Genomic DNA, 19,001 nt, shown 5'->3' with positions numbered 1-19,001 from the left:
AATGGACTAAATAATTCATTACAAAATCGAAAGAGAAAACTAGTAAAAAAGGTCTTACTTCATGTGTTTCAAATGATCCATTGCCACTTGCCAGAGTTACTCTGTATGAACACCAGTAATGCAAATCCCTGTACAGGTTTTATTTGTTGGATAGTTCATACATTTTTCTGTGACACCAAGCTAAAAATGTACACTCATATTTTCACAGTCAGATAGAAGATAAAATAAATTGATACATCATCCTTAAATTTCATAAGCTCATTTTAATATTCTCAGGTCATTAAATATTTTACACATTCTGCCCAGCAAGATATTCTCATTTGAATGTTCTACAGTAAAACTGCAAACGTTTAAATGTATGCAATGATATCCAGCCAATTTAATAGTTTACTACTGTACCAGTATTTTACCAGCAGTCAACTAAGTTTCAATTATATCTGGTAATCTAAAAAGATGTGAACTACACTGTGTACTAAACCTCTAGATTCTGTGTACATTGTGAATATTATAGGAGTCAATCAATCACAGTCTGAAAACAGTTCAGGTGCCATGCATTTAAGAAACAAATACTGGCATATCAGCTGAAATAATTAGGGGCCGGTCAGGTCCATTAGAATGGTTGCAACATCCAGAACAGTAGGCAATTTCATTACAGATAAATGTGTGGCTATATACAGGGATACAAGATGGCATTATGAGTAATTACAGATCAACAGCACCATACATACATACAGCTTAGCTTTTAAACAGAGAGTGTTGCATATGCCATGGCTGAGAGAGCCAGTGAGTGTGTTTGTTTGTGTGGTTGCTTGCCTTCTTACATCAATGGATTAACCTGAGCTCAAATAGATGAGACATTTAGTTACTCTGCAAAGCACAATTATTTTTCTATTTATATATCAGCACAAAGTCCATTGCACAGTGACGGCAGCACCCTCACAACATTGGATGGAGGCCACATGATCCTGTCCATCAATGCTGTTACGTTTTAAATTGCTTTACACATAAGAAGCAAGGTTTCATTTAAGATACCAACCACAATTCTTAAAGTCACATACATGGAAGAGGTGGGAAGATTCAAAGAGCATGATTCCAGTATCTCCAAATGATATATTCCACAAGTGATTAAACACTATAAATACATTTCCAGATGTTAAATCACTGTACTGTATCCACATTAGAGATGGTCTCACATCGAGATGAACCAAGACCATGGCATATTCATTCAGTTACTAGTTGTACTTACGTGTAAGTGTGTGTGTAGGATAGAGAAAAGTGTGAGAATGTTGATATCATACAGACGTGACTGATCACCAGTCTTAGTACACGTGGTGTTTTAGTTTGTACATTTCCTGTCTTAGTTTAACACTGCAGTATGGGATGAAGCAACTCTTTAGGTCATTGTTTTGTTGTTGTTGTTCCAGGTTTCCGTTATTACTTGTTCTACAGTCAGTCAACGTACATGGGGGAGCTGGGAGAAGTAGGCATCTGATCCAGGATTCTGCAGACGTAACTGGCAACATCCACCGAGCGCTCCTCATACATCAGAATGAAAGCATGTTTCTGTATTGAAGGGACACAGAAACATGTTATAACATGTAGTAATATGTACGGGCAATAAGTATCTCTGCATGTAATACAATTACATGAATTCATATTTAGTCATTTAGCAGACACCCGTATGCATACATTTTCATACACCCACCCCCTCCGGTACTGTGGGAATCAAACCTTGAACTGTAAGTGTCATGCTCTACCAACTGAGCCACACGAGACGTACATACTTACCAGAAGCTCTTTGTACTTTGGCCTTTTTGACTCATCCTTTGTGAGGCTAAAGTGGGAAAAGGGAATAAATAATAAAAATTCTGCTCTGCAATAAACCACATCATGGGTCTCAAGACTTAAAACAGACATTACATGTTTTGGCCACCAGGGGGAAATCAAATCCAGAGGATGTCTCATGCAGAAGAAGACCTTATGAATTTCACATCTTTTATTATTTGTGGGTGAATACTGTGAAAGTATGCAGTAGTTTACATTGACAATATTGCTCTGCAGTGATTCAATGTACTTCAACTTATACTATATCATCGTGAATATAACATTGAAGCAGTGCCAGCAGAAGTTGTATCTTTGTCCTTTACCACAGATTGACAAAGTTGATGAATTTGGGGGAGAACTGCCTGTCTTCTGAGTTGGTAAGCTGTGGAGGTTCTCCCTTCACCACCTGTGTCAACTGGTCAAACACACTGTTCCACTTTGGGTAGGGAAACCGCCCAGTCGCCAGCTCGTACTGTAACAAAAAACAACCCACAAAGACAACATGGTGAGTCTACAGTTACAATATTACAAAAACACAAAGAATAATACACTCTTGTTTTGTGGATTTAACATTCAGTGTATCTTCAAATAGCTCTTTGAATGTTAAAGACAACGTAGACAAGAGGGTTGATGACCCACCAGTGTTATTCCCAAACTCCATACGTCTGACCGGACGTCATAGCCTTGTCTGGAGGCACTTGGGTCTATCCTCTCAGGCTGTGGAAGAGACATGGAAAACATGTTACAATTCATCATAGTGATATCATAGATGGGCCTTTAAAGAGAAAAACTAAAATGAAGAACACCATATATTTGAGGGTCTGTTTTATCCTTTTCAAATTAAAGTGCTTTATGTAAAATAAATGTCAAAATTAGACAAAACAAATCTAAACAGAGAAATTGAGAGACAAGTGTGTATACAGTCCTCACCATATGCATTTGGACAGTGAAGCTCATCTTATTTTGGCTCTATACTCCAGTATTTTGGATAATCATGTGATGACTGAAGCAATTGTATAAAATAACACCATATATTTGAGGGTCTGTTTTATCCTTTTCAAATTAAAGTGCTTTATGTATCTAGTTCCCCCATTTTAAGAAATCACAAGTATTTGGACAAATTCACAGTAATCTGAAGGTTCGTTTTTGGTTCCATATAATTTCTCATACAACTGTATCAAGCTTGTAACTCTATAAACGCGTTTGCTTTTTGGATGCATTTGTAGTTTGTTTTGGGTGCGTTTGAACTTTTAGGCAAGGTCTTGTTCAATTGGAAGCGAATGGTGAATAGTAGTGATGGGAAAGGCGTCGGTGCTTTCACCGAAAAATGGCTGATTAAACAGAGCGTCATTATCTGTTCACAACGTACATTAGTGGCATCTGCGTGTGATTATCAGAGACGATTTTTTTCTCCATTGTTTTCATAAAAATTCAGTGGCGCAACGGTAAATCGCTGGATTTAGTAGCATATGATCAGTTGGAATACCAGGTTCACATCTGACGTCAGGCTTCCTTTTTTTGCCCTTCAAGTTAACTATTTCTCAAAAACGGAATCTATGGCATTATTTAGGATGCTTAAGACAGAAACGTTAACTATACTAAATAAAACAAATTTGAACAGTGCAGAAAGTGTGGTTTCACAAAATAATTTTCTAAATACTGTCTCTTCAATGGTATTCAACCTCATACCCTCACGTCACTAATGCTGCAGATATTTGCTTTAAAGCAGTATCCAAATCCATAGGATGTAGTGATCACAATATTATAGCCATATCTAGGAAAACCAAAGTTCCAAAGGCTGGGCCTAATACAGTAAATAAGTGGTCATACAAGAAGTTTTGTAGTGATTCATATGTTGATGATGTAAAGAATATTTGCTGGTCTGTGGTGTGTAATGAGGAGCAACCAGACGCTGCACTTGACACATTTATGAAACTACTTATTCCAGTTACTAATAAGCACGCACCCATTAAGAAAATTACTAAACCGTTAAATCCCCTTGGATTGATGAGGGATTTAAAAATTGTATGGTTGAGAGGGATGAGGCAAAAGGTATGGCAATTAAGTCTGGCAGCCCTACTGACTGGCAAACGTACTGCAAATTAAGAAATCATGTGACTAAACTAGATAAAAAGAAACTACACTATGAAATAAATAAAGTATATAAAGAATGATATTAAAAAGATTTGGGGCACCTTAAATGACATTTTGGGAAAAAAAGCCAACTCTGCTCCATTTATTGAATGGAGCTCATTCATCACAAAGCCCAATGATATTGCAAACTACTTTAATGACTTTTTCCCATTGGCAAGATAAGCAAACTTAGGGATGACACGCCAGCAACAAACACTGAAACTCCACATCCAAGTATATCGGACCAAATTATGAAAGACAAGAATTGACAACAGAATTTCAGCATGCTTATAGGGAAGGACACTCAACAAGCACAGTACTTACACAAATGACTGATAATTGGATGAGAAAAATTGATGATAAAATGGATTGTGGGGGCTGTCTTGTTAGACTTCAGTTGCGCTTTTGACATTATCGATCATAGTCTGTTGCTGGAAAAACATGTGTTATGGCTTTACACCCACTGCTATACTGTGGATAAAGAGTTACTTGTCTAACAGAACACAGAGGGTGTTCTTTAATGAAAGCCTCTCAATATAATCCAGTTAGAATGAGGAAATCCCCCAGGTAGCTGTTTAGGCCCCTTGCTTTTTTTTTTTTTTTTTTTTTTTTTACTAATGTCATGCCACGGACTTTGAGTAAGGCCAGAGTGTCTATGTATGCAGATGACTGAACACTATACACATCAGCTACTACAGCGACTGAAATGACTGCAACACTCAACAAAAAGCTGCAGTTAGTTTCAGAGCGGGTGGCAAGGAATAAGTTAGAAATATTTAGGGCTAAAACTAAAAGCATTGTATTTGGAACAAAACACTCACTAAACCTCAACTAAATCTTGTAATAAATAATGTGGAAATTGAGCAAGTTGAGATGACTGAACTGATTGGAGTAACCCTAGATTGTAAACTGTCATGGTCAAAACAAATTTATGCAGTAGTAGCTAAGATGGGGAGAAGTCTGTCTATAATAAAGCGTTGCTCTGCCTTCTTAACAACACTTATCAACAAGGCAGGTCTTACAGGCCCTAGTTGTCGCACCTTGACTACTGTTCAGTTGTGTGGTCAGGTGCCACAAAAAATAACTTAGGAAAATTGCAATTGGCTCAGAACAGGGCAGCACGGCTGGCGCTTGGATGTACACAGAGAGCTAATATTAATAATATCCATGTCAATCTCTCCTGGCTGAAAGTGGAGGAGAGATTGACTTCATCACTACTTTTATTTATGAGAGGTATTGAGGTATGTTGAATGCACCGAGCTGTCTGTCTAAACTACTGGCAAACAGCTCGGACACCCATGCATACCCCACAAGAGGTCTCTTCACAGTCCCCAAGTCCAGAACAGACTATGGGAGGCACACAGTACTACATAGAGCCATGACTAAATGGAACTCTATTCCACATAAAGTAACAGACGCAAGCAGTAAAATTTGATTTAAAAAAAAACGTTAAAAAAAAATAAAAATAAAAACTTATGGAACAGCTGTGAAGCAACACAAACATTGGCACAGACATGCACACACACACGATAACATATGCACTATACATACACATGGATTTAGTACTGTAGATGTGGTAGTGGTGAAGTAGGGGCCTGAGGGCTCACAGGGTGTTGTGAAATCTATGAATGTATTGTAATGTTTTAAAAAAATGTATAAACCGCCTTAATTTTGCTGGACCCAGGAAGAATTGCTGCTGCTTTGGCAGCAGCTAATGGGGATCCATAATAAATGCAAATACTGTATGTTCCATAATTCCCTACTCTATCTGCTAAACTACTTGTCAAGTGAAACTACATGTGCAAAATCCTAACTACATTTGTAAGTACAGTGTCCAGTAGAAGACATTTTGAAGATTTGAAGAAAGCAGCGGAACCACGAAATCAGTGGGATCTTGCATTTTGCAGCACACGGGTTGAAAAAGCACATGATCAAACAAAGAGTCGGATGTAACTGATGTCTAAACTACTAAACTCCTAGCCACCGTGCTTCTACACCTGCATTGCTTGCTGTTTGGGGTTTTAGGCTGGGTTTCTGTACAGCACTTTGAGATATCAGCTGATGTAAGAAGGGCTATATAAATACATTTTATTTGATGACATACTTCTGATAAAAGATACATGCATCGGCAGACTGCTTCAAAGTTATCGCTAAGCAGCTTTCGAAGCATGCCTCGGAGCTCCGGTATCAAACCTAAATATCACTATCAAATCATATTTTATTAGTCACATGAGCCGAATACAACAGGTGTAGACCTTACATTGAAATGCTTACTTACACGCCCCTAACCAACAATGCAGCTGAAAAAAAAACAGATAATAAGAAATAAAAGTAGCAAGTAATTAAAGAGCAGCAGTAAAATAACAATAGTGAGACTATATACAGTGGGGCAAAAAAGTATTTAGTCAGCCACCAATTGTGCAAGTTCTCCCACTTAAAAAGATGAGAGAGGCCTGTAATTTTCATCATAGGTACACTTCAACTATGACAGACAAAATGAGAAAAGAAAATCCAGAAAATCACATTGTAGGATTTTTAATGAATTTATGGTGGAAAATAAGTATTTGGTCACCTACAAACAAGCAAGATTTCTGGCTCTCACAGACCTGTAACTTCTTCTTTAAGAGGCTCCTCTGTCCTCCACTCGTTACCTGTATTAATGGCACCTGTTTGAACTTGTTATCAGTATAAAAGACACCTGTCCACAACCTCTGTACAAGGGGGTACCAGTTAGTTGAGGTAATATGTACATGTGGGTAAAGTTATTAAAGTGACTATGCATAGATGATAACAGAGAGTAGCAGCAGTGTAAAAGATGGGGAGAGGGGCAATGCAAATAGTCTGGGTAGCCATTTGATTAGGTGTTCTTAGTCTTATGGCTTGGGGGTAGAAGCTGTTTAGAAGCCTCTTGGACCTAGACTTGGCGCTCTGGTACCGCTTGCCGTGCGGTAGCATAGAGAACAGTCTATGACTAGAGTCTTTGACAATTTTTAGGGCCTTCCTCTGACACTGCCTGGTATAGAGGTCCTGGATGACAGGGAGCTTGGCCCCAGTGACGTACTGGGCCGTTCACACTACCCTCTGTAGTGCCTTGCGGTCGGAGGCCGGGCAGTTGCCAAACCAGGCAGTGATGCAATCAGTCAGGATGCTCTCAATGGTGCAGCTGTAGAACCTTTTGAGGATCTAAGGACCCATGCCAAAACTTTTCAGTCTCCTGCGGGGGAATAGGTTTGGTCGTACCCTCTTCACGACTGTCTTGGTGTGCTTGGACCATGTTAGTTTGTTGGTGATGTAGACACCAAGGAACTTGAAGCTCTCAACCTGCTCCACTGCAGCCCCGGCAATGAGAATGGGGGTGTGCGCAGTCCTCTTTTTCCTTGTAGTCCACAATTATCTCCTTTGTCTTGAATAGATTCACTGTCCAAATACATATGGTGAGGACTGTATTATTGAGTGCATTAATTATCATAGGCACTCAATTCTGCCTATTCAACAGAATACAACATACACCCAAGGGCTGACCACATTTAGTCAACTGGTCGATTGTTTAGTCGATAGGCTGTTGGTCAACTGAGATGTTTTTAGTCGAGCAGTCGTAAATATTTATTTTATGGCACACCTGTCTGATTTGCGCTACTCTGAGTGGACTAATCCATTGAGGAGGACTCTGGGATGCCACGTTCCTAGAAAAAGGGGAGTGTGGCTAAGATCAGAGGTAGAAAGGTCCAACTCGACGGAAAATCTTTTTTTAACCTTATCAGTATATTCATAATCTTTACAAAGATGCACAAGGCACGTCTCTCGAGAATGCGCTCTTGCGCGTTCATTTTCATAACTTCATTGTGTTTACCGTTTGCCCTAATTATTAGTGTATATCAATTCCTCATTACATATAATCACCAGTAATAACCAACATTTACCATTAATTCGCATAATGTCTAATCTACAATGTTTGTTTGGTTACGGTAATTTCTGTTAATGCATTCAATATATTATTAGTCGTTTACCATTCCCATTGTCAGAGTGGACACATTTGCAGAGCTCACCACCTATGCTACACGTGTGAGAAACGAGTTGGTTTATTTCCTGTCATTTAAGAGTTGTCAATTTATTCATCGTTTTTTTTGTTTGGAGCACACCCGATTACGCATATAGAAGTAGGCCTAGATTACTTGGACTGCGGGCAAATGTAGGCCTATAAAATGTGCCCATTTGAGATGTCTGATAGTATTTCTGATTCTCTTAACCCACCATCACTAATGAGCTGTAGAGCTTCTCAAAGGAATTTTTTCTTGACCTCAAACTGCAAGTAAACAAAGTCTGTTTTTAGAATCCATTGAAAATGGATTACTCAACGTATTAGAACATAAATCCAGCGCTCTCCCTTCCGATAACCACTTGGCATGAAAGGAAACAATGTAATGCTCAGATCCAATGGAAACATCATAAAATACCGGATTACTTATTTTCCCTTGCACAAGTAGCCTACAGCTGTGTATGTCCCTGTCGTGGGAGACTGAGGACCCAGAATATTTGATACGTTGCAAGTTGGCTAGCGCAAGCTTCGGGTAGGACTGTTGAAACGTTTCAAGTTTGTTGCACAGGCCACGCGTAACCAATGTGATTTAAAGGATATTTATTTTTAAATCAGGATATTGTTTACCTGCAGGCTGCAATGTTTTGATTTTTTGGCTTTATGTAGACTATTCTTACATCGTTGGCAATAGAAGTTATTTTATATTTGTAGTATTGTTTTCATTTAGATAGAATTTAGATTCACCACATGACAAAGAGATTGAGATACAAAAACATTATAAATTAAATCAAACTGTTCCACAAAAATGAGCATATGAGAATCATAACTGGCATGCAGATCGGTAGAAATTGTCAAATAAATTGGCACTCCAAATGGAAAAGGTTGTCGACCCCTGGTGTCGCCTATTACCGGCTACTTCAGGAGCATAACGCAGAATCCAGGAAAGCCAGCGTGGGGTAGACGATCTTGATCACTAGCTCCCTCGAGTCGTGTGTTAATTATTTAAAATCAATCTGTGCTTAAAGTACCAGACAAGCTCAATACACATAGTTCATTTTAAAACACATAGGGTGTGTAAATAAAAAATATATAAAAAAGGCAACATTTTTAGACCAATAGAATGATCGAAAGACTACTCTTGGTCGACCAAGATGAATTTTTAGTCTGGGACAGCCCTACGGAAAACCCTGTCCATGTCCTCATTGCCTGGTTCTACATGCCTTTCATAATAACCACCTCAGCCAGTTACTTCACGTATGACCTCACCTCCACACATATAAAAAAAATGCAGTGGTTCCAAACAGTGCCAAGGTCATCAGAAGCAGACTTCTACCAGCCGTGCTGCTGAGTGGAGGGAGCACCTCCTCTCCTCTGGCTCATTCATTCATCAGAAATAGAAGACGTCACCCATTCACAGCAGTGGGACAGAATTCTCTGACCGCAGCACTGATGTGTTTTATGGCATAGTGGCTACAGCACGAGCTCAACTCTGCCAAGACTGAAAAAGATCTGGCTGCCCAGCTCTCACCTAGGACACAGCTCACAGCTACTCAGACTTGTTATGAACTCAAAACACAACTAGTCAGACCTACTACACTGTGTATAAAACATTAAGAACACCTGCTCTTTCCATGACAGACTGAACAGGTGAAAGCTATGATCCCTTATTGATGTCACTTGTTAAATCCACTTCAATCAGTATATATGAAGGGGAGGAGACAGGTTAAAGGATGTTTTAGCCTTGAGACAAGGTTGGTGTACGTGTGCCATTCAGAGGGTGAATGGGCAAGGCAAAATATGTAAGTGCCTTTGAACAGAGTATGGTAGTAGTTGGCAGGCGCACCGGTTTGTCAAGAATTGCAACGCTGCTGGGTTTTTCCACGCGCAACAGTTTCCTGTGTGTATCAAGAATGGTCCACCACCCAAAGGTCATCCAGCTTGACAACTGTAGGAAGCATTGGAGTCAACATGGGCCAGCCCACCATACATGTGGAACACTTTCAGCACCTTGTAGAGTCCATGCCCTGATGAATTGAGGCTGTTCTGAGGGCAAAAGGGGGTGCAACTCAATATTAGGAAGGTGTTCCTAATGTTTTGTACACTGTATATTATCAACTCAAAACAACATCGGTGCACATTTAATTTAGATGTGTAATTGCTTTCAAATACAACAAGTATTTCCTAATTAAAATGACCGAACTCTTGATTTAAGGATGCTTTGGTACATAATGGTAGTAGCAACTTTAACCTGACACTAGTGTGCAAAAGTATTAGTGAGCATATTCCAACATAAACATTTCAGACATGTGGCCACTTGCCAGCTAAATGAACTAAATCATAACAACCAGAGAGGAACAGAGCTAGACTGTCACCTGAACCAAATACCATGAACCAAATCTAACCCACTTAATTGTAATGTAGTACAGAATATTCCATTGAAGTGAAATCAATCCCTCTCTAATATCTAGACCAAACAGAGACAAATGGTGCTAAAGCAATTAGCAATGGGGTGGCCAAGAAGCACCTGGCAGGTCTGCAATTTTTATATTTGAAAAAGGAAACTGGAGTCATGTGGGTTGGATTCCTGCACTGTGAGCTCACAGCTGTGGGAGCACCAACCCAAACAGCTTTATTCTGACAGACATGAATGAAGTAACCCAGCCCTTCCTTGGCCTTCTGGTAGACGCGGGGCAGAGGTGTGCCCTACGTCCTGATAGGGAGATGCCAAATTTAGAATGGAAACTGGAGGGGCCGGGGCTTCCTTCTCCCATCAGCAATACCACCGCCAGAAAATAAACCCTGTGATGACGACACGATGAGCTCATTCAACTGCACTGCCAGCAGTTTGGACGACTTCAACCATGTCACATACACACAGACGGCATGAGATTACTCTGCAGCTCGTCCAAAATAGGAACAAGACAACAAGTATCAGCAAGAACAGATATCAGTAGCGACCATAATATAATTACCAACGCTGCCATCAACAATAAGGAAAGGGGAATCAGAGAGGTGTAGGGGGCTGCCTTAAATTGGCATCCACTTCATCAGCGCCCGGGGAGCAGTTGTTGTTAGGGGTTAACTGCCTTGCTCAAGGGCAGAACGGCAGCTTTTTCCACCTTGCCGGCTCAGAGATTCGAACCAGCGACCTTTCGATTACTGGCCCAACAATCTTAACTACCTGCCTCCCCTCAAAAACAACAACACTACAGTCTCCTTACAACTGACGATCACTACCAAGTCACTAAGTACCAAAACACTTGAATTCTTATTATGTACTGGATCGTGTGAAAGTGAAATGTATTCTTAGATATAGCCTTAGTTGTACATCTTGCCTTTCAGCCATTAATGAAATATTGCACCGAAATCACCATATATCACTTACTGCCATGTACGGTCTGCACCCTGCATCTCTGGTTTTGGCAATGGAGTCCACCAGCTGCCCACTGATGCCAAAATCACAAAGCTTAATGTTGCCATTCCTGTCCAGGAGGATGTTGGATGGCTTGATGTCTGAGAGGAGAAACATATAGAAGAGATGACAAAACTAGGCTAAGAGTTCTGGGTAACCAGTTATGTTGTGGTACAGTAAATAGGGCATTGTGGGGTAATAACGGCAATAAACATCTCAAATGAGGAAATAAAGAACAAGGTCTCCATTTTGGATTCGTCTTACCTCTGTGAATTATTTTCAAGTATTCTTTTAAGTGGTTAAGTGCTTTCACAGTCTGTAATGAAAACACATAGTAACTAAATTAACATAGAGAAATATGTACCCTTTCTGTCAAATGAATCAGTGTAAATTATGTCAGGAGAAAATGCATGAAAACTTACAGCTAATGTTATTTTGCCTAATATTTCCTCTGGAATCACATCATCTAAAGCACAATATACATATTTGTAGAATTTGTCGAAGGAGGTAGACATAAGTTCCATACATATCCAACAGTCCCCCTGACAAAGAAAAGAATCATAAGACATAACATTACCGCATGAAGACAATACACTGCTTATTGCTAACTACACAGAACGATTGATTGATTTCTCTACATAGGAAATGCATTGTATGTCAATCAACAAAACAAAGAAGGGAAAATCTCACGTGGTCACCTCTCTGAAAAGAGCCCCGTAGAACTGAACTATGTAGAGACAGTCACTACTCCTCATGACCACATCCAGGTCCATTAGCAGCTGCTTCTGTTCCTTCTCATCAACCGTTGACCTAATCCTCTGTGGGAGACAAACATTGTAATCAGATGCATGTTGCTTTCAATTGTGACCATGGTTGGAAGTCACAGGAGGTTGGTGGCACCGTAATTGGTGAGGACGGGCACGTGGTAAATGGCTGGAGTGGAATTAGTGGAAAGGTATCAACATCAAAGACATGGTTTCCATGTGTTTAAGGCCATTCCATTCACTCTGTTCCAGCCACTATTACAAGCCTTCCTCCCCTTACCATGAGCAATATGTTATCATATCCTGCAATGGGAGTCAGTTACACTTTGGTGATTATGATGATTACTGAGTGTTCATTTCACAATATAGGCTAAGACTGATGAGCAGGCATAAATCTTGCCCTGAACACTTCCTGTAGTTTAGTCAATAAGAGGTCAGTAAGAGGCAGTCACCTTGACAGCCATTATCTGGTTGCTGGGCTTGTGCACCATCTTGTTGACAGAGCCGTAAGCGCCCCGCCCAATCTCCCCCAGGTCCTTGAGGTCCTCAGCCGTGAAGTCACAATCGCCACCAGCGGTCTTCAACCTCCCTGACGACTCGATACTATGCGTACGCAGCCTCTCTCTGGCCACAGAAATGGGTGGGAGACCGATAAGAAACACAATCTTTGTTAGTTGAGTTAATTTCACCTCAATCATATACTGAACAAAAATGTTAATGCAACATGAAACAATTTCAAAGATGTTGCTGTGTTGTAGTTCATTTAAGGAAATCAGTCAGTTTATATAAATTAGGCCCTAATCTACGGATTTCCTATAACTGGGCAGGGGTGCAGCTATGGGTGGGCATAGGCCCCCAGCCGATCCCGCAGGCGAAGAAGACGAATGTGGATGTCCTGGGCTTGCGTGGTTACACGTGGTCTGCGGTTGTGAGACCGTTTGGATGTACTGCCAAAGTTTTTTTTTAAATGCCGTTGGAGGCGGCTTAAGGTAGAGAAATAACATTACATTCTCTGGCAACAGCGCTGGTGGACATTCCTGCAGTCAGCATGCCAATTGCATGCTGCCTCAAAACTTGAGACATCTGTGACATTGTGTTGTGTGACAAAACTGCACATTTTAGAGTGACCTTTTATTGTCCACAGCACAAGGTTCACCTGTGTAATGATAATAACTTATGTTACTGCACCTGAAAAAGGATAGTTAGTTGGCATCTGTTTGTTCAGTTTGCATTATCCAGCATCAGTAATTTGCTTGTCCAGGGTAACTTAGTAGGCTCATGTTATCATCTAATTACACAGCAAAGACACAGGGCTTATTCACATTCACTACAATGGTGTTGCCCAAACAGGTACTTGAGGCTACATTCAGTTACTGTCTGTTTTCCATGAGCAGGTGGAGATAGAAATACAACAACTGCTAATCATTCCAACCTCACTTAGCCTGTCTTTATTGTGACAGATTGCCTGGGTACCTATACAGTACTGAATGTTACATTGACAATGTGTGGCTTTGGAGATGAAGAGTCTCAGCAGACTGTAGACTAGAGTGCAGAGTCATATAACAATTCATTATGCAGGAGTTTGCATTGTGGCTAATGCAAATTCCACTCCATGTACATCTTCAGAAAACCACATCCATTGCGAAGTTGAGGTCAACTTACATGTGGGGGTTCTGGAATGGGGGTCCTGCTGTATTCAGAGTGAATCTGGTCGTTGGTTTAATCGGGGGATTGGCAAAATTTAACTTCAGTGCTTTGCGTTTACCTGATAGGGAAGAGGCAGAGTTTATGTCAGATTGCACACAAGACATCTATGGCAGGGGTAGAGCCAAGGACCAGAAAACAACACTTACACACTCAAAAACAACATGAAAACAAACAGTTACCATACCACAGAATGAGAGACCAGTAAAGCAATGGAGAGGTAAATTTAACAAGAGTATTCAAGTAAATTTACTGAAGTCATGCAATCCACATCTAGGGACGATGGATGTAAGAGTAATGACCAGCTTCTTACCAAAGGCCTCCCTCTATATTTCTCTGTGAGAACATTGATTTCTTCTATAGATGGTGATTTTGGCTGATACTGAACTATATGGTATAGTCAACAAAACGGGTCTTGACCAAATTAAAATGAATCACGAGTAGGTCTAATAACAGGTTCTCAATCAAATATGTGTATGCTATATATGTGTATGCTATAGCCTCAGTGGCCAGAAACAGAAACCCCCTAGAGGGATTTTTACAAGACATGTCCTGGTTGTACCAGTGACTCATTGCAGATGGTAGGTATATACTTTGACCAGTTCACTGAAGTTGATGCAGAGGCATACACTTCTCAGTAGACACTTGCTCTAAACCATAGCCTAGTACTAGATCACATCCCATGGCTATTCAGGATGGAGGCTTAGCTACAATCCAACACTCACCTACCATGTTTTAGTAGGTTTTGCCTGGTAATTTAAACAATAATGAGGGAATAGGTGAGAATTTAAATTAAAAACAGACCATTTCTTTTTTGATTTTTACATTTAAAAAAATAAATAATTTAGGCTACTACCCAGAGACTGTAAAACATGACATTCTGTAATGAGATTCTAACTCAACAAAAGCATTGATCTGACAGAACTGCATCTTTGAAAATACAAAATGTGACTTTTGGCTCATAACCACACATAAGAGTAAAATAGCCTACACTGCAGACTAGAAAATCTTGCCAGAGGAGAAGGAGCTTCCCAAGTAAAACTGTTTTGAGTTCACCTTGAAATGAAGGAAGCATTCTGTTCTCTCCACCCAAAACACCACAAGAATGTATGTACTCAAATCCCAATAAAATGGCGCACACCATTGGAAATTACACTAGTGTCTCCATGTCTCAACAGGCAAGTGTTTAAGTACAGCTCATGCCAAAAATCACTTACGTGTTCAAAAACAAAACAGCTGCAAACTGGTTTGAAAAACAATGTGACAAAACCCCAAGCATTACTAGCTAGTTTTGCTTGTTAGTAGCAAGCTGACTAAAAGTGCTAAAACTAAGAAGGTAGAGCTTCCATTACAAATGTTTATTAAAAACACACCTAATTAATAAATACAAGCAAAAGGACTACACTTCTGTCAAGATAAAATACATTTCCAACACAGTGCTATTTTGTGTAGAAGGTTATCAGTTCAGGCCGAACCAAACAGTGGTAAAGACCAGTTGAAAGCCAACGTGTGAATCTATATACACCAATGCTAATGGAAGCTCTTAGCCCTAGGCTTGTGCCGATGATGGATGATCAGAATATGGATTGGAACGTCTTGGTAAATGAACATTATGAAACTAAATTGTTTGGTGATAACTAATAGTAAGGTAAAAACATACAGTATGGTTAACACCAACTGTTGTTGTTTGTTTTAAACTACAAAAAAGTTAAATCAATAAGACTCACAGTTGGACAAGTCTTTCATTCATTTGCATCAGTAAAATATTATGACCTAATGTCTTAAATCACAGACCAACATAAGCTGCACTCTAACTCTAGGATAATCAATGTTTAGCCTCAACTATTAGCCTTAACTATCAAAACCGGCACAAGCCTACTAGACCCCAACAACTCTTTACTTGGATTAGTTGAGAAAAGAGGACAGACTCCCCCATACCAGACCATCAGGCGGAAGCAAAGGGTTGAGAACTGTTGGTACTGTAGCAAAAGAGGTTTGGCTTACTTGGGGGAGCTCCAGACAGATTTATCTGAAACCCTAGGAGGTGAGAAGAGAACATTTCTTTTTCATATTTCACCTGTATTTAGGTTACTGTTTGACCGATAAACAAAAAACAATCAACCTCTATTAGGAAACGTGGTGAAAACAAACACTGTTCTTCTCAGCTTCAGTTTAGACCAGGGAACAATGCAGCACTGTTTCCCAACACCCGGCACCACCTTGACTGACAACTATTTGAAGTATCTCAAACCAACTTGATTTTGCTAAATGAGGCTTCATTACTGGAAAGGTCTATGAATCACAGTTTGATACCAAGTGTGGACAACAACTACTACACACACTAAAACATGACCAACTACCCCAATTGAAGAAATCCTGACTGGAAATATTTTATCTGGGCCTAACCTACATGCAATACTTAACTAAATAATTAGGGTACTTATCAGATGTTACCATCTGAAATTGCAGCAGCCTTGTTATCAATGTTGCATGTTAGAATTAATAATCATAAATGTACTTAGTTTGAAGCAGTAAAAGCTCCTTTGCGTAAGCCCCCCAAATTATACAATAAGAACACAGAGACAACTGGCTGAATAGGTACTATTGCTAAGGAAGGCCTACTAAAAACATAGGCTTACCTCTCTTGCACTTGTCTTCTCTATGCTATGGATGGTACATTTCCCAGACCCTATTGTATTCATGTTGTATGCACGTTTCCAAAAGAAACCAACCAATAACTGAAGAGTTAAAAATATATTTATTCTTCAAAATCTGGAAGACCGTGTTCTGTTTTTTTTTTTTTACTGTAAAATGTAACACTCCTCTTTGAAATGTCCCTGTAAACAAGTGTGGCTATGGACTCGTGACATACTCAAATTATTTTCTGCTGAGTGAACTACCGAACTTTTATAACTTGGCCTCACAACAGTGAACTGGTAAACGTTTATGCTGAGCATTTCACCACACAGAAAAATGTATTGCTGGGGGGGGGGGGGGGGGGATTAATCTACATGCACCCACATATAGCCAGAAACAACCAAGATAACTTTGGTATGATTGAGGATTAGCTCAGGCAGATTCAGTGGAGCTAATTGGGGTAGACCTATAAAAATAACAACCTACAAATGATTTAAAAAAATGGAGGGGTGTGAGATAGAAAATGAAATGCATCCACAAAATGATCCTGGCAGGGAGAGACAATAACAATTGAAGAAACTATTCTTGGGGCAGCTCACCATTGATCAGCATCAAGTCAGGAGGGTTATGGGAAGTTAGTAGCATTAAGGAAAGGGAAGAAAAATATCACAGAAATGTAGTTTCAATACTTTGACACTGACAGAAGTGGACCATAACATATGTTTCTTTCATTTACTACCTGTTAAATATCAGATTCAGAACGGCATGCAAAAGTATAGAACCAGATCCAAAAGGAACTAACGACCTACGACAGTTATTGTTAAAGCATCAACAACAAATGTATATATATATTATCTTTATAACATGTGTAATATTGACAGTAACGTTAGCTACCTGTTTCACTCTGACATCTCCAGCACGTGTTGGATTCTGTAAGTTAAAAAATGTATAGTTCGTAAAAACATAGCTAGCTAATTATGCATTGGGTGGAAATTGAACAGATTTCTTCTGGTGGATGTAAGTTAACGTTATTTGAAATATAAGAGATTCTCATGCACAAGTTTCACCGAGCTAACAATAACTGCCTGGCCTAGGATACTTCGGGATTTTAGTAATAAAGCCCTTTATCTACTTCACAAGAGTCAGATCAAACATTTGTCTCTGCATCCAGTAGTTGAGGTAGATTCGCGAGCTAATGCTAACTAGCGTTAGTGCAATGACTGGAATAATATGGTAACTGCTACAGTAGCATGTTAGTAGATACAATGAATTTCCCCCAAAAAACATCCCAACATGATCTTGTTATTTTTAGAACTGCAACATATTGTAGTTAGCTAGTTAGAGGTAACCTGACAATGAAAGACAGTAAGCAACACATGACCACATCCAGATCAATCATGACAGGCCTTCTTATATTCTAGCTAGCTAACGTTATTTAGGCTAGCTAGTAATGCCGCTTGTTAGCCACCTTGGCTAACGTTACCTAGCAAGCGAGTTAACTTACTTACCAAATATTCACTAGTTAACGTACGCTATGTGGTTAGCTAACGTTGTTTTTGTTGTTTCTTATTTCTAACAAAACACATTTTCAGAACCCATTATTTGATTAGAAGACAATGTTTTGGGTGTGAGGGCAACTGATTTTGACAGCTAACGTCAACTGTAGACACCAAGCTAGCTAACTAACAAACTAGTAATAGTGTGTGAATACAACTGAGGAAAGTTATATGTTAGTAAGTAGATAGGTAGCTTGCCAATATAGGTAGCTAGTTCGTTAGCATAGTCATTCGGTTACTCCCGTTAACACCACTCACAAAAAAAGATCTAGTTAACAAGCTGGTATTGTACAATCCTTACCTTGCATACTGCTCATTGTTGTTATGTGTTGCGACTGGGATTGGTGGTGATGTGAGCCTGTAGATCCTGCGTTATTGCTGTTGTGGCTGGTAGATGTTGTTGAGTTGTTGGGGCTGGGAGTCGCCATTGTGTGTTTGAATTCCATCAGCAGCACTAGGCTGCAATGCAGAGAGCAACTTCGCCCTTACAAAACAAGACTAGAGAATAATCTAAATGGCTAGACTTCTTCGACTCAAATGTGCTTGGTGGATGTAGAGAGCGCTACCGAACAAGACTGTAACTACCAACAAACAGTAAGAAATCGGGACAGTGTTTGACAGTCCAGTAACCACCTTTCCACATAGAGTCGAGACCAAAGATGGTCGATAAATATAGACTATTTAGTCAGGCCTTTTTACCATTGAAAATTTGTCAGTTCCGGCTTACTTAACTGGGTGTGTCTCCCATAGACACCAATGCAATAGCAGCTTGGTCTGGTCGACTTAGTTTAAATGAACCAGACTAAAACAGACAAAACAGCGAGAGGGGTGTCTCGCTTCCTCTTTCTTCTTTGGTCGAGACTCAGTCAGCTGACCAAATGTCACTTGCGAACGTGAACACCCACAGTTTATAACGCGATGCTGCTGTGTTTGTG

The 19,001-nt window shown here is 39.8% G+C and overlaps 1 protein-coding gene across 5 annotated transcripts; it reads right to left on the bottom strand.

The window, feature by feature from the left end:
* Positions 1–243: 243 nt before the first annotated feature.
* LOC129825104 (dual specificity mitogen-activated protein kinase kinase 4-like) lies at positions 244–18,934 on the bottom strand. 5 transcript variants are annotated; one of them, XM_055884889.1, is made up of 13 exons: positions 18,368–18,934; positions 17,405–17,440; positions 15,878–15,910; positions 13,832–13,934; positions 12,622–12,793; positions 12,104–12,223; positions 11,828–11,947; positions 11,670–11,721; positions 11,379–11,506; positions 2,464–2,541; positions 2,148–2,296; positions 1,789–1,834; positions 244–1,563 (listed from the first exon to the last, which is right to left on the bottom strand). In XM_055884889.1, exons 1-13 carry the CDS (start codon positions 18,510–18,512, stop codon positions 1,450–1,452), a joined length of 1,296 nt encoding a protein of 431 aa, XP_055740864.1. In that variant the 5' UTR covers positions 18,513–18,934; the 3' UTR covers positions 244–1,449. The 5 variants fall into 5 exon arrangements, with proteins under 5 accessions (XP_055740864.1, XP_055740872.1, XP_055740881.1 ...); XM_055884897.1 differs by lacking the exon at positions 15,878–15,910 and having other exon boundaries at positions 18,368–18,933; XM_055884906.1 differs by lacking the exon at positions 15,878–15,910 and having other exon boundaries at positions 13,832–13,922; positions 18,368–18,933.
* Positions 18,935–19,001: the final 67 nt, after the last annotated feature.

The sequence above is a fragment of the Salvelinus fontinalis genome, chromosome 2, assembly GCF_029448725.1.
Source record: "Salvelinus fontinalis isolate EN_2023a chromosome 2, ASM2944872v1, whole genome shotgun sequence".
Lineage (NCBI taxonomy): Eukaryota > Metazoa > Chordata > Actinopteri > Salmoniformes > Salmonidae > Salvelinus > Salvelinus fontinalis.
Note: the sequence above shows the minus strand (reverse complement) of the source record. Positions and strands in the feature narration are given on the sequence as shown.

What these genes read in the sequence shown, in the direction of transcription:
- LOC129825104 (XM_055884889.1), bottom strand. Translation starts at nt 18,512, where the DNA reads ATGGAATTCAAACACACAATGGCGACTCCCAGCCCCAACAACTCAACA. An exon ending in AACAATGAGCAGTATGCAAG is followed by an intron (nt 17,441 to 18,367) that starts GTAAGGATTGTA and finishes TTTAACTTACAG; the next exon opens with AATCCAACACGTGCTGGAGA. An exon ending in GGAGTTTGGGAATAACACTG is followed by an intron (nt 2,297 to 2,463) that starts GTGGGTCATCAA and finishes TTTTTGTTACAG; the next exon opens with TACGAGCTGGCGACTGGGCG.